General features: G+C 41.5%; 1 protein-coding gene across 4 annotated transcripts in view; it reads left to right on the top strand.

Moving 5' to 3' along the window:
* LOC144696609 (coiled-coil domain-containing protein 91-like) overlaps positions 1–13,782 on the top strand; it is a 177,011-nt gene extending 163,229 nt beyond the window's left edge. For all 4 annotated transcript variants that reach the window (XM_078568120.1, XM_078568117.1, XM_078568118.1 and 1 more), the window contains one exon: positions 12,451–13,782. In XM_078568120.1, the coding sequence (XP_078424246.1) occupies positions 12,451–12,573 (123 nt within the window). In that variant the 3' untranslated portion in view covers positions 12,574–13,782. The remainder of the gene's footprint in view (positions 1–12,450) is intronic.
* Positions 13,783–24,669: the final 10,887 nt, after the last annotated feature.

Genomic DNA, 24,669 nt, shown 5'->3' with positions numbered 1-24,669 from the left:
AACTTCCTCAGGATACATTTAGTGGCACTTTCAAATTTCCAACTAGTTAGTCTTTCACCACAAAAATTCTGCAGCTGTCGGGCTGCTCAATCACTCCCTCACCTCTGCCTTCAATGCCCTTGTCCCCAGTAAAGCCCTTGCACTGCCCCACCCTGGTGATTCCCCTGGTGCAACCACCATCTTTTCTCAAATATGAAGGGTGCAGACAAGAGTGTACCTGGTGCATTACTGGTTCAACCATCCGTTACCAGATGTGGCAAGAACATTATTGGAATAGTTGAGGCTGGAGGTAACAAAGGCATGAATGAGGGTCTCGGCAACAGATACACTGAGATGGGTGAAATCATAGAGGTGAAAATAGGTGATCTTGGTGACGGAGAGAAAATGGTGTCAGAAGCTCAGCTCTGGATCAAATAGGATGTGAGAATGTGAACGCTCCATTTCAGCCTGAAACAGTAGCCATAGGGTGGGGGATGGAATTAGTAGCGAGGGAGTGGAGTTTGGGGTGGGGGCCAAAGACAATTACTTGAGTCTTCCTAATATTTAATTGGAAAAAATTTTGACTCATTTAGCACTGGATGGTCTGACATCACAGAGGCAGTAACAGAGACCAAGTAGTTGCCACAATTACCTTCATTTCAGAAAATTATAAGACAGGCGTTGCCTTCCTCGATCTACCAGCTGTTGTATGCCACTGTCTGGCATACTATTCTGGACATTGGACAGCCTGATTGGTTGAAATATGTTATGGGCTTGAAATTTCACATACATATGGCTGATTGCACCATAAAATAGAAATGCCAAATAAATGGCTTCCTCAGAGATCAGTTCTAGTGCCAGTCCTTCTCGAGCTGTCCATAATGACCTAGCTGCAACCAGGTAGTGGAGATTCATCAATGCTAATGACAGTACCTTTGATATTCAAGTGAGTGACTTGTCCACCTTAGAAAACATACTTAATAATGATATGTAACTTATGGCAGAGTACTGCCTGAAACCAGTACCTCAAAGGCTGTCTCCTCTCGGGTTTTTCACTTGTACAATTCTAGCGTCTCTAGTGAACTCAACTCAAATGTCAACTCCTCAAGCATAATCCTCACCCAATCCATTTATGCACTGTCCTCAACAGGTCACTAACCTCCAAAACCATCTATTGAAAATTTCTGAAAAAAATAAAACCCCCAGATCAGTTAGTCACCAAACTTGCATGCTGTACCTGGAGAACAAAGGCTTCCACTGTATGCTCATCTGCTCTTGCACTTTGCTCCACCTGGGCTTGCTTACTGCACTCCAAACTTGTAGATCAGTGCTTCCCAACTTCTTCCTGGTGTGGCCCCATTTTAATGCCCCAGACTTTGCTTGACACCAGAATGTGCTAGCAAAATTGGTGAATAGACTGTGTGACAAAATCATGTTGCCAATTTAGATTTGTTCTATTCACCAACAGTACAGCTTTGTTTGAGACATCCTTTATGTTCAACCTTTCCTGATGCATTTAACTTTTCTTGAACTCTCTAGCATGAAGGGTGCTCCTATAAATGATCATTTCACCTCTGATCTTACAGACCTTCAACTGAGTTTTAACTGGCCACATTGTAGTTGGGTCACTTCTCAACTGCTTTCTAACTGGACAGGATCAATGCAGCTCTAATCTTCACTCATGGGGCCTTCTTGACTACAATAAATGTCCTTGTGGATAAATACATACCACATTCCACATCATTGAATCAAACCACTATTTTATCTGGTGGTCCACACACTTTTCATGCTGATTACGACTATATTTAACATGTTTAAATCCTAGGAATTGATTCAAAAACAAAAAATGCTGGAAAAACTCAGCGGGTCTGAGCTAGCTCTGAAGAAGAGTCATATGGACTCAAGACGTTAACTCTGTCTTTTTCTCCACAGATACTCAAGACGTTAACTCTGTCTTTCTCTCCACAGATACTCAAGACGTTAACTCTGTCTTTCTCTCCACAGATACTCAAGACATTAACTCTGCCTTTCTCTCCACAGATGCTGTCAACTCTGCCTTTCTCTCCACAGATGCTGTCAGACCTGCTGAGTTTTTCCAGCATTTTTTGTTTTTGTTTTAGACTTCCAGCATCTGCAGTATTTTTGCCTTTATCCTAGGAATTGGTTATTGTTTTGGTTTCCAGTGGCTTATTTGCAGACTGGAAAATATTGCTCAAAATTCCTGATTTCTTGTCTCATCGATGGCTGATTCCCTGTTTAACTTGGCCTGTTGATCCCAGCAGCTGGTTTTCTTTAACTGTTCTCTGGAGACTGAATGCTGATAATTGATACCACTTCATTAATGAGCAGCAAAGGAGTAAACATTGTGGTTGATAACGTCTCCCATTCAGCTGCAAATATTCTATGCTTCAAGTCCTTTCTTATTCAGCTGGCTCACTGAACTCTGAGGTGAAGTGGCCCAGGTGCAAATCACCATCACAGTCACTATGGTCCCATGTTGTTGAACTGTTGCAGTAAAGCAGCATGCAGTTGTAAACTGACTTTACAATTTGATCTGGGGGATGGAAGAAGAGTGGAAGTTTGAAAATTGATCGACATGGCACTGCTATACCTGCTGAAAGACTAATGCCAAAAACATTTAATGCCAATCCTGAGAGGTCTTTTGGATATTCTAAAAGTCTGCAAATGAAGAAAAGAAACCTTAAATGCTTGCTGGAAAGAATGAGATCATTGAGTGAAAATGAACAACTGTTTAGAGCACTGGGAAAGTATCCACAAATACCACATTAAATGACTGATGAAGTTTTAAAGAACCTGACAACCTGCATTTGTTGCAAGCCCACATAGAAAGCTGGCAAGCTCTCAGTTACCCAACTGCTGTAAAGGTATTTGAGACCTTCATATTTCACCATTACTTTCAAAAACTATTTCAAGGTGCCAGACATCTTATGTACCATTATTACTTGTATAAACATGTTTAATTTGAAATTCTTGTTAACTAGATAATTATATAAGTTTTATCTTTGTATTAAAACACTACAGGGTTCTTTTAATTAAAGGATAATTGTAGTAATTCTCTTTGTTAAATCAGCGTCACAAATCCAAGATGTCTATATGTACATTGCAGTTTCTGTGGCATTAAATTTCAATACTCTATCCAGTAAAACTACTTTTATTGTTAAATGCTTTAACGCTTTACAGCTGAAGTGAAGGTGACATACAAACCCCAAGGTCTCAGATTAAACAGGCAATTCATATTAATATTCCCAGTAATCAGACTGTGACTACAACTGTTCCAGACTCTTCCATATCATTTAAAATGAATCTGACTCAAATTAATGTGCACCTGTGGACTTCACAGGTGTTTGTGATAAAAGAGTAACATACCTCTCTAATAGTTTAATCTAATAGAAGGTTAATAGGACAGTATCAATTTTTGGTTCCTTCAGGGTAGGTTATGTGTAAACTTGTTCTCCTAGGACCTTGAGGAGTATATGGGGTATTTAAGGAGAATTCAGACATGCCACATGATCATCCACACGCTATTGAACTATATCCTTCCCAACGGAAAAATAGCTCTTTCTTGTACTTCTGCAGTAAATTTGCTTATGGTTATTACTGTATTCTTTTGCGTTAATTACATGCTCTTAAGTTCAACGTATTATCACTTTGGCCAGGAGAAGGGCTTGTTTTCTGCAAATGGCGGCTGCTTACTTGTCATCTTAAATCCTCAGCATTTCGAATTGTAACACAGGTAAAACAGTACAGAATCCTGAAATATTTGTATATGATTTGTAGTTCAGTTCTTGGATTGAATGCTTAGTAAAACAGAAATTCATTACAAATCAATATTTTGCTTAGATCCAGGTCTCTGGTATTGTTTATCCAGTGAGTATCTGAGCTTTATAGGTCAGAAAGGTTCCAGGTGCTGGATTAACTGATCTAAGCCTGAGCAACAAAAGTTGGTACTACAGTTGGCTTTAGTGCGCCTGCATTAGAGAGGAGAAAATGGACTAGGGTTCTTCCCCCTTATTGAAATCTGGTGTCTTATGGAGGCACATGTGTGTGGCTGTTGAGAAAGGATTGGGCTTAGACTGTGATGGCCACTATGATTAAATAGCCTGCCAACACATTCAATCTGAGTTCACAGCATCCTAATGTACTGGAAGACAACCAACATCCATGTAACTGTATGCCAGGAAAGAATCAATACCCAGAGAGGAAAGAAAATTCCTAGGGAGCCAATTTTCAAGAAAGACCTGAAGAAAGAAACTGTATAAATGAACATTTTTTTTTCAGGCTTAGTTGCACTACCAGTCCTGCATCCAAGTGGCCATTTCTACATGTGTTCTTCTGAATACTCAAATGTCTGCGGATTATTTTACTATGGGGAATATCATAGCCAAACTCAGTTTGGTTATCACCCAACATGCACACCCATGCACTTTCAACCACTCTGCCAAAGATTTTAAGTTTCCCGCAGAATGTTGCTGTGTTATTGCAGTACAACCTGTAGCGCTTTATACTTCTCATGATTTTGTTTCTGAATTGTTTTACTGTGAAGAAAAATTATTTTAATTAGTAGTTTCAGTTGGTTGCTCATGATTTTGTTTAGGATTTCAGAATGTCTGTAGCAAGAGTGAAGTTCTTTAACACTCTGCCCTCCTGTACTGCCTATTACAATGACCCAGGGAAGGAATTCTGGTCAGGTCAGATGTACTTTTTCTGTGATACTATTAATGCAGTAAAGTTGAATTCTAAGGGAACTGTTTTCAATATTAAATTAACTTTTTTTTGTCTGCCAGAGAATGACTGTGTAAAATCCTAAACATGGTGGTAGTTTGCTTGAATCCCGTGTTATTGCTTCCCTTGCTCCTACTTACTGTATATGCATCAACAACATATGGCTTCCTTTGCAAGTCATGCGGGTGTTTTGTTGCACATTTATGTTTTATTTTTGAATATTTTAATATGTGAAAAAATAGATTATATCTTAGGATTCAGAGTTGATGTGACTTACCAGTTTCTATTGGTTACTCTTATGTTCCACAAAATTGGATAAAACATTTGATAAATCTGAATACTGGGACATTTTAAGGGCAGAAACAATTTCCTTTATAAAAATAAATAATTCTTCACCTCCAAACAAATTACATATTTGTAATACATAAGGTGTTGAAGGGAGTAATGTGTTTTAGGATTTAACTAATATTTAGAATTAAAACAAAACCTAAACTCAAATGTATGTAAATTGTATCTTCATTCTGTTCTAACAAGTTTTTCTTTTTACAACCTTAAAATCAACTTTTGGTCATCTGCATGACAGCATAGTTTTGGATAATAAGGGTAGAAAATTAGAAAAGTTTAAGAACAAGACCCAACAACAACACAACCTGCTGTTCTGCTTGATCTCTAGTTTGTCTCCTGCCTGTTCACCATTCCCTTCTATCTCCTTGCTTTTCAGAAATATATTTACATATCCCTTAAGCCCTTCATATGCAAACATATGAAATGGTTAAAAAATCAAGCAACCCATTCTTGTTTACATTATCTATCAGATGATGCAACTTAATGCACAACTGTCCCCAATTACTAGTGTTGTAACTCCTAGGAATAGGAAAAGAGAAATATACTCTGGAAATTTCAAGAAAACTCCAGAAAAACTCCAATAAACTCCAGTAAATCAATGGCACCATAACTCATCAATAGACATACTTAACTAAATAGGTTCCTCCCCCACATTGCCTGATTAACTTGTTTGAATCAATTTTACCAGCTCTTGTATTTAATTCAACTTCAGTTGAACGAGGGATACAAGCTCAAAAACAAAAATTCCTGGAAAAACTCAGCAGGTCTGACAGCATCTGTGGAGAGGAATACAGGGTAGAGGGCCAGTGATAGGTGGAGGTTGCCAAAAGATGTCATAGACAAAAGGACAAAGAGGTGTTGACAGTGGTGATATTAGCTAAGAAATGTGCTAATGGTTGGCAATCTCCACCTATCACTGGCCCTCTATCCAGCTATACCTGTCCCACCCCCCCACCTTAAACCAGCTTATATTTCACCTCTTTTCTATTTTTCCTTAGTTCTGGTGAAGAGTCATATAGACTCGAAACGTTAGCTGTATTCCTCTCCGCAGATGCTGTCAGACCTGCTGAGTTTTTCCAGGTGTTTTTGTTTTTGTTTCGGATTTCCAGCATCCACAGTTTTTTGCTTTTATCTGAGGGATACAAGTTACTGTGTTTCTAAAGTGGACTTTCTAAATTGCTTCAATCATGTTCCCAATTCAATTACTGTGAGTAGTTGAGTTGTGAGAGTATCAGAGCGCTGGTTGGAATTTTCTAACTTCATCTGTCCTGATTTTGTATGCATTTTATGGATTGAGATTAGGAGAAATTAATTCCCTCAAAGGGTTGTGAATCTTTGAAACTCTCTACCCCACAGGGTAGTGGATGCTCCATTATTAAATATATTTAAGGCTAAGATAGGCAGATTTTTGGTGGAATCGGGGATATGGGAGTGGAGTTGAGGAAGGTCATCAGCCATAATTGTATTAAATGGTAGAAAGGCTCGAGTGGCCATTCGGTCTTTTCCTACTCCTATTTCTTATGTTCCTAAGTTAAGATGATCTTGTCATAATCACGCGAATTTATAGTGTTTTTGCCTACATGGATGCCAGGATTAAATTCTCTATGTTTGACAGATATTTTGCTTTTGCTATTGGAAGGATTATCTGAATGTTAGAGTGAAAGGATTTTGAAATTATGGTTGTTATTAATTCCTAAATTGTATGCATGATGTTGTGAGTATACAACCCAGAGTGGGTGAAGGAAAGTCCAGTGGTGACCTTTTTTAATTTATTCACTGGGTGTGGGCTTTGTTGGCTGGGCCAGCATTTATTGTCTATCCCTAGTTGCCCTTCAGCAGGTACTGGTGAGCTGCTTTCTTGAACCGCTGAAGTCCATGTGGTATAGATACACCTGTTAGGAAGGGATTCCAGGATTTTGACCCAGTGACAGTGAAGGAACGGCAATATAGTTCCAAGTCAGGATGGTGAATGACTTGGAGGGGAACTTCCAGGTGGTGGTGTTCCCATCTATCTGCTGCCCTTGTCCTTCTGGATGGTAGTGGTTGTGGGTTTGGAAGGTGCTGTCTAAGGAGTTTTGGTGAATTCCGGCAGTGCATCTTGTAGATGGTACATACTGCTGCTACTGTGCATCGGTGGTGGAGGGAGTGTATGTTTGTGGATGTGGTGCCAGTCCAGCGGGCTGCTTTGTCGTGGACGGTGTCAAGTTGCACTCATCCAGGCAAGTGAGGAGTATTCCATCACACTCCTGACTTGTGCCTTGTAGATGGTAGACAGGCTTTGGAGAGTCAGGAGGTGAGTTACTCATTGCAGGATTTCTAGCTTCTGACCTGCTGTTGTAGCCACAGTATTTATATGGCTAGTCCAGCTCAGTTTCTGATCAATGGTAACCCCCTGGATGTTGATGGTGGGGGATTCAGTGATGGTAATGAAATTGAACGTCAAGGGACAATGGTTGGATTATCTCTTGTTGGAGATGGTCATTGCCTGACACTTGTGTGGCTGAATGTTACTTGCCACTTGTCAGCCCAAGGCTGGATACTGTCCACGTCTTGCTGCATTTGGACATGGGCTGCTTCAGTATCTGAGGAGTCATGAATGGTGCTGAACATTGTGCAATCATCAGCGAACATCCCCACTTCTGACCTTGTGGAAGAAGGTCATTGATGAAGCAGTTGAAGATGGTTGGGCCGAGGACACTACCCTGAGGAACTTCTGCAGTGATGCCCTGGAGCTGAGATGACTGACCTCCAACCTTTGTGCTAGGTATGACTCCAACCAGCAGAGAGTTTCCCCCCTGATTACCATTGACTCCAGTTTTGCTAGGGCCCCTTGATGCCACACTCGGTCAAATGCGGCCTTGAAGTCAAGAGCAGTCACTCTCACCTCACCTCTGGAGTTCAGCTCTTTTGTCCATGTTTGAACCAAGGCTGTAATGAGGCCAGGAGCCGAGTGGCCTTGGCGGAACCCAAACTGGGCATCAGTGAACAAGTTATTGCTAAGCAATTGCCACTTGATAGCACTGTTGATAACCCCTTCCATTACTTTACTGATGATTGAGAGTAGACTGATGGGGCAGTAATTAGGTCGGATTTGTCCAGCTTTTTGCGTACAGGACATACGTGGGCACTTTCCCACGTAGCCAGGTAGATGCCAGTGTTGTAGCTGTACTGGAACAGCTTGGCTAGGGGCGTGGCAAGTTCTGGAGCACAAGTCTTCAGTACTATTGCAGGAATATTGTCAGGGCCCATAGTCTTTGCACTATTTAGTGCCTTCAGCTGATATCATGTGGAATGAATTGAATTGGCTGAAGACTGGCATCTGTGATGCTGGGGACCACCGGAGGAGGCCGAGATGGATCATCCACTCAGCACTTCTGGCTGAAGATTGTAGCAAATGCTTCAGCTTGATATTTTGCACTGCTGTGCTGGGGTCCTCCATCATTGAGGATGGGGATATTTGTGGATCCGCCTCCTCCAGTGAGTTGTTTAATTGTCCACCACCATTCATGACTGAATGTGGCAGGACTGCAGAGCTTAGATCTGATCCTTTGGTTGTGGGATCGCTTAGCCCTGTCTATCACTTGCTGCTTATGCTGTTTGGCACCACAAGTAGTCCTGTGTTATAGTTTCACCAGGTTAACACCTCGTTTTTAGGTATGCCTGGTGCTGCTCCTGACATGCCCTCCTGCACTCTTCATTGAACCAGGGTTGATCTCCTGGCTTGATGGTAATGGTCGATTAAGGGATATGCCGGGCCATGAGGCTACAGATTGTGGTTGAGTACAATTCTGCTGCTGCTGATGACCCACAGCACCTCATGGATGCCCAGTCTTGAGTTGCTAGATCTGTTCGACATCTATCCTGCTTAGCACGGTGATAGCGCCACACAACACGGTGGAGGGTATTCTTAATGTGAAGGCGGGACTTGTCTCCACAATGACTGTGCGGTGGTCACTCCTACCAATACTATCATGGACAAATGCATCTGCGGCAGGAAGATTAGTGAAGATGAGGTCAAGTATGTTTTTCCCTCTTGTTGATTCCCTCGCCACCTGCCACAGACCCAGTCTAGTAGCTCTATCATTTAGGACTCGGCCAGCTCGGTCAGTAGTGGTGCTACTGAGGCACTCTTGGTGATGGACATTGGAGTCCCCCACACAGAGTACATTTTGTGCCCTTGCCACCATCAGTGGTTCCTCTACGTGGTGCTCAACATGGAGGACAACCTGTTTGCACAGGGTTCAATAAGTGGTGAAAAAATGAAATGCAGCCAGGGCTTGTATTTGGCTTGTTTTGTAAAATAAAACAATGATTTATGTTATATTTCTGACCTCAGTTTTAGCCACATTGATTTTTTATATTGTGCTGACATGGTCTTGGAAGTAACAATTTTGGTTTTTCTACCTTTATTTTATTTTTTTAAAAAGCCTAAAAACTCCCGTGCCCTTCTATTCTCCATTGATTAAAAGAACTGAATGGACTAAGGTAGGTAAATGAATAGCATTTCATATATGGTTTCAGTGCACTTGCACAGCGCACTTCTGTGAGAGGTTGCATACAAGGCAGGGTAACTGAATAAAATAAAAGCAAAATATTGCAGATGCTGGAAATCTGAAAAATAAAAAATTCTGGAAAAACTCAGCAGGTCTGGCAGCATCTGTAGAGGGAGAAACAGTTTTTTTTCCCAAAAATATACTTTATTCATCAAATATTGAAAAGAACATTTCAAAATGGTAATTACAGAGAGTGCAATTACATTCAATTTTTTTTCTCTTGAGCATGTTGCACCCTGAGGTGCCTCAATACAATTGCATTTATGATATACATTCAACGACAAGCTTTACAGCCCGAGGGATTCTACATGCTTACCAGCCTCTCGGTGTACTATGGCTGAAAGGCTTTAGATAGTGGTCTTTTGCCTTTGCGGCAGCTGCCCTAAGCTTTAGTGTGTCTCTCAGCATGTAGCACTGGACCTTGGAACTTTCTGGTCTGCAACACTTGGTTGAGGACAACTCTTTGCACTGGAATATCAGTAATTTGGGGTAGACCAAAATATGTCTTTCACCGAGTTGATGACCCTCCAGCAGCAGTTGATGTTTGTCTCAGTGTGGGTCCCTGGGAACAGCCGGTAGAGCACAGAATCCTGCGTAATGTAGCTGCCCAGGATGAACCTTGACAAAAACCACTGCATCTCTTTCCAGACCTGCTTTGCAAAGGCATGTTCCAGAAGGAGGTGTGTGACAGTCTGTTCCCCACTGCAGCTGCTTCAATTGCAGCCTGCAGGGGCTCAGAGACTCCGGGCGTGCATGAAGAATCTGACAGGGAGTGCCTCTCTCACTACCAGTCAAGCTACGCCTTGGTGCTTGTTTGAAAGTTCTGCCGATGAGGCATTCTGCCAAATGACTTTGACAGAAGCCTTTGAGAGAAACAGAATTAAAGCTTTGAGCTCAGAAATGTGATGGGTTTTATGCTGTGAAGGGGGGAGGCGCGGTGGGGGAACGGAGCAAAATAGAAGGTCAGGGATAGGTTGGAGATCACGAGAGATTAAATGACAAAGATGTCATGGACACAAGGCAAAGGGAGTGGTAATGATACTATTAAAGTCTAAAGCAGGTGTTAATAGTGGCATAAAGGTCAGCCCTGTATGCTTGACCCAGAGTGGGTAAATAATTGAATAGTTTGATCAGAAATGGATAGTTGCACCATGGAAAAATTGGCCACAGGTACAAGTGTGTTTCTATTTCTGCACTGGAGTTGAGGTATGTGATCAGATAAACAATAAGTGATACTTAGCTGGGCACCTGTGTATCGGCAACAAGGATATTTTTGGGGCGTGGGGTGGTGAGAAACTGCATGCATGCTACTTGTAAGGGAAGTTTTTGAAAGAGTTTAAAACTATGAAGGACAAAGCTGCCGAATGTTTTGTAGAGACATTTTGGAGAGATTATTGGGAACAGTAAACCGACCTTGACTTCATTTTCATTTCATTCATTTTCTTTCCCTTCACTTTTATAACCCTTAGTACCATCGAGCTCTGCTCAGTTAATAGCCCACTTTTCTCTGAGCTAGAAGGATTGTGCCCGAACCTCCCTCCAGTATGTAATCCAGGCTGATACTGAGAGAGGACGGCTTCAACTTTGCACATAAACACCCTTCACGAACTTGACCTCTTGCAAAAGTTTGCACCCATACCCAAACCTGCACCACATCCCATTCACCAACCAGCGGATTCCTAGGATGAGGGTTTGTCTTATGAGGAAAGGCTGAGCAGGTTGGGTGTATACTCATTGGAGTTTAGAAGAACGAGAGGTGATCTTACTGAAACATATAACATTCAGGGGGGGCTTGACAGGATGCTGGAAAGATGTTTCCCCCCGTGAGGGAATCTGGAACTTGGGGGCAGTTTTAAAATAAGGGGTCTCCCACTTAAGATGGAGATGAGAAATAATTTTTTTCTCTAAGGGCCGTTAGTTTGTGGAATTCACATCCACAGAGAGCAGTGGAGGCTGGGTCACTGAATATATTCAGAGCTGATTTAGACAGATTTTTAATTAACAAGGGAGTCGAGGGTTATGGAGTAGAGACAGGAAGTGTTGGAGGAGCTCAGCGGGTCTGGCGGTGTCTGTGGAATGATAGGCAGGGCTGACGTTTCAGGTCCGTATGACACTTTGTGCAGACTCACTGTTGACTCTGTTTCTCTCTCCACAGTTGCTGCTGGACTGGCGAGTTTTTCCAGCATTTTCTGTTTTTATTTCAGATTTTCAGCATCCGCAGTGTTTTGCTTTTATTTAAGGGTAATGGAGGACAGGCAGGATAGTGGAGTTAAGGGCATAATTAGATCATCTGTGATCTTATTGAATGGTGGGGCAGGCTTGAAGGGCTGAATGGCATCCTCCTGCAACTATTTCTTGTGTTCTATGTTACACCTTTTAATGCAGTTTTCACAGTTATGCCTGTGATTATTTTTTTTTCACTGCCTAATTATGATTTTGTGAGGTTGAAAAAGCAGATCATTAATCGCATGTACTCAAGTTGATGTTGTTCATCAGCCTCTGGCTAGTGCTGTTTAATTTTTATTGGCTGGAACAAGATAATGAGGTAGTTGAGTCTTCTCGATTATAGAAGTGTCACTGGCATAAAAGTGAACTTTCAGAGTTTGTTTTAAAATTCAATAATTTTGGCTTTTTGTGAAGCCTACTACTTACTGCTTGAGCAATATTCTGTCGCTGTATTGTAAGAAAATTGTGTCATGGTTTATATATATTTATGTTAATATGCTGATGGCATCTGTAGTGCTCTGTTTTCATATGTGTGTTTTGAACCAGATTTTAATACTATTGTGGTCTGTAGCATTGGTTTATTTTACATCTTTTTGTCTTGCAGCTTGACCATGTGGCTCGTCAACGTAACCTAGCCAGTTTGGGACTGTTTCTATCATGTGCACAAAAGCAGTTATCTGCTCTGTTGGAAGATATGCCAGTAGCTATGGAACAAGACAGCGAGTAACTTTAAGTAGATCAAACAGATGAAGCAAGTAAAAGAAAACAGTAATACAATAAATCTGACACTATCCACTTTGTTTCTGTATGTTTGGAAATGCCATTCCTTATTGTGCATCCTGGTTAAAAATCTGTGCTAATCAATAACAACTTTACAGACTGTCACAGACTATTCTGTACCAGGGGTGGGAACCTTTTTCTTATCATAGACCTTTCACACATAGACAAAATCAGTCACGGGCCACACACAAATAAAAATCAACTTCATTTAGTTTTTTTTTTAGAGGATACAGAAACGTTTGATTCACCCGCTGTTTTAATGCGGTGGCTGAATTTAAATATCACATTGTTAAATATTATCATAGTAATTTAGCTAACGCTTTTATCCAAAACAAATTCGTAACGATGATGATAAATGCTATTGTGAAGGTGCTACTGTCATAGGCCTATATTTTTAGAAATCTTGTGGCATGGATGAAATTGAGCAATTGGGGAACCCAGGTTCCCCACCCCTGCTGTTTACAAAAACTCTCATACGTACACAGCACAAGACCATTGAACACTGATTTAATAAAGGAATCAATGTTAAAAGCCTATAAACACTAACTTTACACAAAAGATGCCACCCTTGTGTACGTATATACATTGTTAAACTTTGGCTTTACAAACACTGTAATATGTAACTTATAAACACCAGCTTTACTCAGATACCAAAATTGCTTTCAGTTGCTACCTGGTGTATATTTCTTGGCCATAGATGTCATTTGCAGCAGACTGAGGGATATCAGATGAAAAAGACCTTAACCTGATCTTGAGTTCTGTGCATTGACTGTGAGATATCTTTAGTTTTGTGAATTTGTTCTTGCCTGTGCATCTTGAGAAATAACATTATGCTTTTTAAACAGGCAGATCAGTGCTTTTTTTTTTTGTAGCTTTGGAATCAACCTTGGGATGCACTTCAGACCATTTAGTTCTTGGTTTAAATTCAAGTTGAGTCCATCACTGTAATGTATAAAACTTACATTTTATTTCAGGTGAAATATTCACTCAGGCAGCCTTAAAAAAGGTGACATTATTGGCCTGGGTTATGTGATGATAATGGCAATGGAACTGTCAGCATTCACCATCATTATTCCATTGAAACTGAGAGAAATTTCAGGAGTCTGCAAATATGCAGAAAAACATGAAAATCCAGAAGTTGCTGTCAATGAATCCATACTCCATAAGACCATAAGACATAGGAGCAGAAATTAGGCCATTCGGCCCATCGAGTCTGCTCTGCCATTCAATCATGGCTGATAAGTTTCTCAAGCCCATTCTCCCCGTAACCTTTGATCCCCTTACCAATCAAGAACCTATCTATCTCAGTCTTAAATACACTCAATGACCCGGCCTCCACAGCCTTCTGTGGCAATGAATTCCATAGATTCACCACTCTCTAGCTAAAGAAGTTTCTCCTCATCTCTGTTCTAAAAGGTCTTCGCTTTACTCTGAGGCTGTGCCCTCGGGTCCTAGTCTCTCCTACTAATGGAAACATCTTCCCCACATCCACTCTATCCAGGCCTTTCGGTATTCTGTAAGTTTCAATCAGATCCCCCCTCATCCTTCTAAACTCCATCGAGTATAGACCCAGAGTCCTCAAAAGTTCCCCATATGTTAAGCCTTTCATTCCTGGGATCATTCTCGTGAACCTCCTCTGGACCCTCTCCAGGGCCAGCACATCCTGAGATACGGGGCCCAAAATTGCTCACAATATTCTAAATGTGGTCTGACCAGAGCCTTATAAAGCCTCAGCAGCAGATCCCTGCTTTTATGTTCTAGTCCTCTCGAAATAAATGCCAACATTGCATTTGCCTTCCTACCGCGTCAACCTGCAAGTTAACCTTTAGAGAATCCTGGACTAGGACTCCCAAGTCCCTTTGCACTCCAGATTTCTGAATTCTCTCCCCATTTAGAAAATAGTCTATGCCTCTATTCTTCCTACCAAAGTGCATGACCTCTCACTTCCCCACTTTGTATTCCATCTGCCACTTCTTTGCCCATTCTCCTAACCTATCCAAATCCTTCTGCAGCCTCCCTGCCTCCTCAATACTACCTGTCCCTCCACCTATCTTTGTATCATCTGCAAACTTAGCTAGGATGCCCTCAGTTCCTTCATCTAGATCATTAATGTATAAAGTGAAAAGCTGTGGTCCCAACACTGACCCCTGCGGAACTCCACTAGTCACCGGCCGCCATCCTGAGAAGGACCCCCTTATCCCCACTCTCTGCCTCCTGCCAGACAGCCTCCATAGGTTGTGCTGTAGATGCTTTGACCAACTGCAACCTCTATTGCAATCATGAATTAACAAAATCTTGCACTTCTGCCCTGTTAATCTAGCTGAAAAGTTCATGAAAAAGTTACACTTTGTTGAATGAAGTGTAACTATGTTTTTAATGGTGTACTAATTTCAGAATTACTGCTAAACACCATTGCTGGCCCTAGAAGCTAATTTTATATTTGTGGATTGTCAAATTTCTTCATAATAAATTCTATGTATTTTGAAAAAAACTTATTTTCACTTCTTACAAGTTTGTTTATTTTAGCTTGCATCATAATACATTTATTTCACTATATGAAAATTTGAATTAAAAGTGAAGGATATTAAGTGTTTTTAACTTCCTGGTTTGCTGTGTGAGAGTACTTCAATGTGATTGGCTCCTTACCTGTTTGCTGGCATCACTGCTGCTGCATGCCAAGAATTCCCCTTGGCACCAGATTTAAACTGCCGTCAAGACAGGGAAAATCCACTTCTCAAAGGTGGCTAGATTTTTGTGAGCAGTTTTCTTTGAGGCCCCTTGCTTCACTGTTGAAGAGAAAAACTGGGCTATATAGTTTTAAGGAGCTGCAATTGCACAGTCCTGCACTGAACCTGATGGAGAAGAACTGCTTCAAACATTGAATACAAAATTGAAGGAGGAAGCTACATTATAAAAGCAAAGGAAAGAATTGATGGTTGCTTAAAGGAGCATTCTTTCCACAGGGCTTATAAACATTCTAAACAATGAAATTTGCATTGCAAATTTTTTTCTAAATAAAAAATAATGATTCATTATAAAAAAAACTTTTGTGTTGTTTATGCTTGATGTTATTGGGATGCACTGTGTCAAAGAAGTCTCTTTTCCAAAACAGTGAAACTCCCTCTTCAAAATACTCTGGCTCATGCTGGCTTTGTTAACACAGTGGATCAACATGTCTAGCAAGTGTAATAACAATTTGATTTTCAGCTTATGGAAAATGGGCATCTTTCAATGATTTTTACATGCTAAGTTTGAGACCAATTACATTGATCTCAATGTAAAGATTAAAATAATTCAATAGTGTACTATTACCTACGCAGGCAAATTGATAAATTAACTAGCATGCTTAACTACATTAGCATAGCTTAACAGCTAAAATCGGTGGTCAGTTGATCTCTGTTGTTAGTGAGAGTTACTATCCTGATTTTGGCTAAAGTTTGTTTCCATGCTGTATTTCACTAATTTTGGTTATGTTTAAGAAAGACCTAGGATTACAGAAGTAGTGTCCTTATATTTCAATCATGGACAAATGCTCACGCTGAACTCATTCTTCTCATGATCTCGGCTTGTTTTTGGCAAGGGAAGAAGTTGGAGGTGAAAAATCCAGCAAGTCACCATTTAATATTTAAAAAACATAATTAACTTCTGGCATAACATTCAAATTAACTTTATGTAGATAACACATGCAAAATAGAAAACCCAATATAATATGGCTGTATAATCTGAAAATATGATTGTTATCCCACTTTTTAAGCAGACTAATGAAAACCTGTTAGCCACTAGAATCTTCTATTGTGCATAAAACATTAGGATCCACTTATGGTGAGATGATGAATTCTATGGCTGGAATACAGAAACCTTTATTTTCTTTTTCTGCCACGTACTTATATACTGTACTTCACATTATATGTGCACGGGTGCAACTATTCCATGCCACCATCAATCCCATAGAATTTAATAAGTGTACTGAAAAGTATGTGAACAAAACATTTATGGTGGAAGCTGAGCAATGCGTAATGGTAATTAAAGCTTCCCTGTTCCTCTTTCCTTTATCCCACCTTACCAGCTTTCCCTACCCCACCCATACAAATGTGAAAAAATGACATCCTGATTAGTGATTCCTTTACAAAATCCATCTGACCAACTTGCAAAACATCTGAAGTACACGGTCAAATACCAGCAAATTATACAGCCATCTGTCAGCACTGTCATTCATCACAAATTGTTGCAATGTTCAGGAATATCTAGCACATGGAAAAAGGAAAAGGTTGTCACTTCAGTTATATAACTGAATGATAAAGTATGGCAAAAGGAAATATGTGAGGCATGAGAACATGGGAAATGTTGTATAAGAATCTTGTTTAATTCAGGGCCACTGCAGAACAGAAGACCATGACAGGAAGCTTGGTAATGTTAAAAGCTATTGCTAGATACTAAACCTATAATTGCAGTGGAAAGGTACATAGCTTGCCAAAGAATGCTGATGGGTTTTTAAACTTCAAATACAATAGCTTGTATTTATATGGTGCCTTAATGTTGGAAAACATACCAAGGTGCTTCACAGGAACATAATTAGACAAAAATTGACACCAAGTTGAAGGAACAATTAGGAAGAGTAACTGAAAGCTGGATCAACGAGGTAAGTTTTGATAAGGGTCTTTAAGTGGGAAAGAGGGGTGAAGAGGTTGATGAAAGAAATTACATGAGCTTAGGGCCTGTACATCTGACTGCATGGCTATTAACAATAGGGTGAATTGGTGAAGCATGTATAAAAAGTCAGAGTTAGGGCAATGCAGAATTATTGGACGGTTGTAGGGCTGAAGGAGGTTATAGAGCCATGGTTGGGAGTAGCGAGGCCATGGAACAATTTGAACACCTGAGAATTTTAAATTGGAAGTGTTATCTACTGAAAGCAAACTTAGGTCAGCAAGCATAAAGATGATAGACAAGTGGGATTTGGTGCAAGTCAGGATCTTGCAGCAGAACTTTGGATGAGATTAAGTTTATACAAGGTGGAAGATGGGAGACCAATCTGGAGAGCTATGGAATAGTTGAGAATGGAGTTAACAAAATCATAGATGATGGTTTCAACAAAGAAAGTCTGAGGAAGTAGCTGATAGGGACGATACTATAGAGAAGGAAGTAGACTGCTTATGGTGGAGTGGACAGGGCTTGGAAGCTCAGCTCAGGGGCAAGTAGGATACCGAGGTTGCAAACAATCTAGCTCAGCCTGAAATGGGAGAATGATTGAAATGCAAAATTGATAAATGTTAACTGTCAAGTCTCTGTGGAAAATCAAATGCTAGCATAGGCTTATTACATATTGCAACTAATAAATATCAGTTGATCTCAGCAAATTTCATAGTGGGTTTTCATTGCACACAATATTAGAAAATTGACATATACTAATTAAGCTGACCAAGGTTTGTGAGAAAATTTGTTCAAATGGTCTAACTTCATTCTGTAAATAAAGTTGTATAGTCCTCATCAAATCAGAAGACTTTTGACATTATTCTGCATCTCCTTGTAAAAGCTACCAAAATGTGATGAGCAGAATCTACTTAGAAGTTGTTTTTCCCCCTGCAGTATTATATAGTTATCTGCAGTTTATAATCTACATGCACTCTGAAATAGTTCAAATGTAGTTCTATTTTTGTACCCACAAATTTGCTGGGAAACTTAGTTGGTAAATAAATTTCAGTTAGCATTTTTGCTAACTATCCTTCGGATTCTCACCTCAGGACTTTGTGAATGGTCTTTCCAAACTCACTGAAAATAGATTCCTATTGTCAGGATTTTGTAAGTCAGTCTAATCCATGATTAACTTTTGTGTTTTTCTTTTAAGTTATTTCTGTTTAAATTATGAATCAGTTGATACAATTGGAAAGACTAGGAGAACGGTTACATGATATAGTCAAAAAGTTAACATTGCTGAAGTTCAACTGGATGTGCTGGTGTCTGTCAGCACCCTCAGGGTTAAAACCTATTTTTAGTTTCCCAGTGTTGTTACTCCTAGTAATTGAATTATTTTATGTTAATTGAATTTTGTTATCAAATGACATGTATTTATTTTAGTTACTGTGACAATTTGTAACTATTTGTTACATAACTTCTAATCTTTTAACATTCTATTAAATTACATTGCGTACTCCATGTACTTCACTTAGTGTTAAATCATGTTTGCCAAATTTATTAGAGTTCTTTGAGGATGTAACAAGCATGGTTGTTAAAGGGGAACCAGTTGATTTAGTGCATTTGGATTTCCAAAAGGCATTTGATTAGGTGCCACATACTACACAAAACAAGAGCTCATGGTGCTGGGAGTAATATATTGGTATAGATAGATGATTGGCTAACTAACAGGAAACAGAATGGGGATGAATGGGTCATTTCCAGGTAGGCAAACCCTCGACAGACCTGTGCTGAGGCTTCAACTATTTGTTATCATCCCAGCTGATGTTACTACTGGACAAGTTGGATCCCAGGGCATAACCTGGCTTCATAGATCCTAAAATTTTTTGTTTAGAAACGTGGAAAGTGGCTACTGAACATAGTGACAGGAGTCAGCTAATGAACTTTTAACAAAAGAACAAAACATTTATTAAACAAGAGATGAAGAACTATATTACAATACTCCTTTACCCACAGCTACACTTTTACAGATATATACAGATCTGTAAGGATAACACAAGTTACAAAAGCTATCTTATACTCTCAAGTTCACAGTAAGTACGCAGCCCATGTAGACAAATAGATGACCTGTGGTCAGACACACCGCACTCTGAAACCAAGTGACAGATGCCACCCTAAACAGATGCTATGGATCTCTCATTAACTCCCCCACATGCTTGTCACACCGTGAGACAACCGAACTGAACTCTGCCTTTCACACGAGAGTTTCCAATCTCACCACTTGAAGTACTCGCCTTGGAATCTTCTCCAAAACGATGCTTTCACTTGGATGTCTCAACAAGGTTCCACCTCCAGTGTATCAACCTCTCCTCCTGATGTTCCTTTGCCTTTCATGCACCCTTAGATACTCAGCCGTGCCAACAGAACACCATCGCTTCACAGGCCCATATTAAGGAGTTACAGACCTTTGACTGTCTCCTTGGATCTCTGGCTTCTCACAGCCTATATTGCTTTACATCTGCCTCCTGCAGCTTTGCCTTTTACCTTGGAGCCCTTTTCCTCTGCTTCTCTTAACTTCGCTTAACAGGACCTTTTCTAGATTCCTGTTTTTTTCATTTGTCTAGAAGGTCTTCTTGGGACCCCTCCTTTCTGTCCCACTCCATGGTTTTGGGACCCCTCTGTTCTTTTGGGAAATCTGATCTCTGCAGTTCCCTCTGCTGTGTCCAGCTGCTCCTGGCTCCTGGTTTTGACTGACATTGCTTTTCTGTTGTTCTCTGCCTCTGTGGGCCACCTATTGCTAGGCAACAGCCCAATTTTTTCTATTAAAAATAAAAGCAAATACTGTGGATACTGGACGTCTGAAATAAAAACAGAAAATGCTGGAAAAATTCAGCAGGTCTGGCAGCATCTGTGGAGAGAGAAACGGAGTTAATGTTTCGCGTCCGTATGACTCTTCATGGCTGAAGAGAAGTAGGAATGTGATGGATTTTATACTGTTTAAGAGGTGTTGGAGGAGGTGGAGCAAAATAGAAGGTCAAGGATAGGTGGAAGCTAGGACAGATAGACAAAGATGTTATGGACACAAGACAAAGGGAGTGTTAATGGTAGTGTTGAAGACATGGAAGGTGCTGTTTGTGGCATAAAGGTAAGATAGCAGAATGTGTTAATAGCAGAACAAGGGTCAGCGCTCTGTGAAAGCACAACATAGGCTTGAATTTCACCTTTGGCGGGCCCACCCAATCAGCAGGCCAATTAATGGCCAGCCAGCATGAAACGCGCGCTGAAATGCTCAGCATTGCCAGGGTGGGGCGGGAAGAAGGCGGGCGATGACATCACTGCGGGCATGGGTGAACACTGCGAGAAAACTCTCTGAAGGCAGACAGCTGGCTCAGGGAGGTGCATACCTGAAAATCATCAAATGCAGGTTTTAAAAGCTGAAAAAAATGTCCATGCAACACAATCAATCACCTGAAAATATAGCTGATAAAAATGCTGCCCACAGATATTTATATTTATTTTATTTTATAATGAAAATCTCATCCCGCTCTTGGATGAGGTTGGGTGAAAAATGCAAAGTCCGCCTTGCCGATTCGCCTGTCCGCCATCCATAAGGTTGGGCAGGCCACGAAAAATCGGAGACAATTGCGCTGTTAATGGGCTTAATTGCCCTCTTAATTGTTGTTGGGTGTGCTTCCGACTTCCACGCATGTCCACCGAGCGAAATATTGCACGAGTGTGCGATGACGTCAGGATGCTCGCTGGACATCTGGCACAATTTTACGCCCAATCTGGTCGGGCGCAGGCCCACCCGTGGGACCTAAAATTCAGCCCATAGAAACAAGTGACAGATGACCCTGTTGTTGAGGGTGGGGTTTGGGAAAAAGTGATTTCAAATAAATAGATAAATAATTGTAATAAAAAAGGGGTAAAGGCGGAGGAGAGAACTCATGGTCTGAAGTTGTTGAATTCAACATTAAGTCCAGAAAGCTGTAAAGTGCCTAATCGGAAGATGACATGCTGTTCCTCCAGTGTGCGTTGGGCTTCACTGGAACATTACAGCAGGCCAAAGATAGCAGGATGGTGTGTTGAAATGGCAAGCGACAGGAAGGCCTGGGTCATGTTTGTGAGACTACACCTAAAATACTGCATACAGTTTTTGTCTCCTTATTTAAGAAGAGGTAAACTTGTATTGAAGGCAGATGGAGGACGTTCAATATGTTGATCCCTAGGATGAATAGGTTGTCTTCTGAGGAAAGATTGAGCAGGTTGGACCTATACACATTGGAGTTTGGAAGAATGAGAGGTGATCTTATAGAAACATAAGATTCTGAGGGACCTTGACACGATAGATGTCCTCTCATTTCCTCTCATGGGGGAATTTAGAACTAGGGGTTACAGTTTCAAAATAAAGGGTGTCCCATTTATGATGGAGATGTGGAGGAATTTCTTCTCCCAAAGAGTCATTAATCTTTGGAATTCTGTACCCCAGAGAGCAGTGCGGTCATTAAATGTATTTAAGGCTGCGTTAGACAGATTTTTGATCTACAAGGGAGTCAAGTGTAATGGGGAGAAGGCGGGAAAATGGAGTTAAAGCCACAATCAGATCCACCATGATGTTATTTAATGGAGGAACAAACTCAAGGGGCTGAATGGTCTCCTACTATTTCTTATGTTCCTATATAAACTGTAGATAAGTGATCTGAGACTACCTGCTCCAAGGATCCACATTCTGCTTCTATATGGCCAAGTGATGAAACTGGATTTACCCTCCTAGTTTAAATTTAGTGTGAAGACAAATCTCTTGCGCTAAATTTAAACTGGAAATGAGTACATCCCTAAATTGCAGAAGTAGAACTATGCATATATCCAGGCATCCTTTTAACACATGGAGAAGTTGCAAGGAATAATTTATCCATGTCTTACAGTGAACTGAGCAACAGAAATATTATTAAAATGCATTTTTCACTTAATGGGGACTTCATGTTATAGACAAGTGACAACTTTGGCACAGTAGTAGCATTCTTACCTTTGATTCAGAAGTCCGGGTGTTCAAGTTCTACTCCAGAAACATGAGTACATGTTCAGTGCAGTACTGATACTGTGCTGCACTGTCGAAAGAGCCATTCTTCAATCGAGGGCGTGTTTGGGGGAGGGCGGGAGGTAAGAGTGGGAAGTTGGAAGGGCTCAGTCGTCAAGTGAGGTGGAGATTGAAAGCTGGATTGGATGTGGTACATTTAGGTAAATATATTTTTACATCCTACCGGTTGCCACCTAATGGACAGGGCCTTTAAGAATCACCGGTTAGGTCACCAGTTAGGCCACACGTAGGCCAGATTTTTCTGAGTGCAGCTGCTGCTGATGCTGGTTGCCTCAGGGAAAGCCAACATTACAGCAGAGGCCTCACAGACGTTAGATCCCTTATTTGCTTTGTGATGGAATCTATGGGCAAAGCTTGTATTTTTTGAGACATACCCTAATTGAAAAAGGAGACTGAAAAGGGAACCCTCCCAGTTGCTAAGGAAACTAAGACTAAAACTGAGATTGGAAACCAAAACTTCTTGTTGAAACTAAGGAGAAGAAAGCCATCAGAGCTCTGTAATAGCTGATGGAGTCCGTTGGTGCAGTACAGGCAGGGTGGAGAAGACAGAAGCTGAGAATAAGCAGATATATTTTCTGCAGCTGTTTCTGTTACTTGAAGATAACATTGGTGGATCTATGCCATCCAGACCACTGAAAGCAGAGTTCAGAAGATTTCACAGACATGTGCCATTTCTGGTGAAGACCATGCTCGTGGAACTCGGCTTGGTTGTATGCTGCCTTTGGCTGAGGATCAAGTTAAATCCGAGAAGAGGAGCTGAAATGTAGGGTGGAATCTCCTGGTCCCGTCAGTAGCAGGAATCATGGCAGGTAGGACCAGAAAAGTTGGAGTGCAGCCAAAAGTCAGTTTCCTGTCAGCATGAAAATGGGTTGCAATTTTCTGTTCGTGACTCTCATGGTGGGTTGTATAGCCCGCCGCACCATGTCAGGAACCACATTTGCATGTCTTTGCATGTCATGAATGCTCACTTAAAAACCCAGCTTGTCGGAATCACATCCCCCCACTACCCCCTCTTCCCACCCACCCCCCCACCCCACCCCCATTAGACCAGTGTGAATCATGACTGGATATAACAAATGTACACCTGGTAAACTACGCTTCACTCGTGACCTTGAGGTTTGTGTGCACAGCAGTCGCCTACTTTTCACTATACTGCATTCATAGCTGCTATGACTCTGTGCCAAGGCAGCTCAGGCAGGACCAGCAGGAAGGCAAGGAGTGTCTGGAACATACATACTTGACTAAGAGGGGATGGGGGAGGTGGCAGTGAGACCAGACAGAAACAAGGCTGGAAGGCACATGCTTGACTTGGGGCGGGGTTGAATGGAGCCCCGGGAGGGAAGAGTGGGAAGAGACACATGACTGGGGGGCTGCAGTTGGAAAGGAAGGGAGAGCATAAGGCAGAGACAGTCCTAGGGCAGTGCGCACCATGTAGTCAGGGCCAGAAAGCAAAGGCAGCCCTGGAGCAGTGCACCCCATGCTACAAGGCTGTGCCTGGCATGCATGCCTGGTCCAAGGAGGAGGGCCTGTCGTCCTGTGTAAGGTGTGCACAGTATGATGTGCAGGGCATGGTCAGTCCCTCACACGTTTCAGTCCTGGGGGTTGATAGCTTGGTACTGAGCCGCAGATGGCACAGTCACAGTCAGGGGAGACATCTGCAGCCTGTAAATGAGGAACTGGTAACTAAGAGGGGGGCACTCGATGATTTCATGGGGGCCCTTGGTAGGCTACCATGCATAGGGCCTCAAGATGGGGAGGGGTCAGGGTCGACATGGGGCATCGGGACATCAACAGAAAATGGTTCAGTGGGGAGGACAGGGATATCTACAATAATTACAATAGGCTCCAGGATTAAAGGGAGAGGCAGGAGAGTGATTGGAGGAAGGGAAAATTGCACATGGTGCTCTTCCAGGATGATAGGAGGTACTTGGATGGTTGTGGGTGGGGTGGGGGTGTTGTGGTGGTGTTGGAATCTGGTCTCATAATAGAAGCAGAGTGGCACCATTTCACCAGCCGATGGAATGATGCTGTTGAAAAATAACCTAGGAAAAAGATTGCCAGGAGGGGGGTCTGAGGACTTGTGGGAGAAGTCGACTACTGCACTTCTGGGCTGATTGAAGGGGTGCCCTAACAATTTCTGCTTCAGGATATGGAAGAGGTGTCAGCTGTGGCTCAGTTCATAGCACCCTCGCCTTTGAATCAGAGGGTTGTGGGTTCATCTCCCACTCCCGGAAACCAAGAACTGTGATTGTACTCAAAAGAGTTGCAATCTGTGACTGTTGAGAACTCGAAAGAGTTTCAGGATATGGAGAG

The sequence above is a fragment of the Cetorhinus maximus genome, chromosome 22, assembly GCF_964194155.1.
Source record: "Cetorhinus maximus chromosome 22, sCetMax3.hap1.1, whole genome shotgun sequence".
Taxonomy (NCBI): Eukaryota; Metazoa; Chordata; class Chondrichthyes; order Lamniformes; family Cetorhinidae; genus Cetorhinus; species Cetorhinus maximus.
The sequence above is the reverse complement of the archived record's forward strand: the minus strand, read 5'-3'. Positions and strand labels throughout refer to the sequence as shown.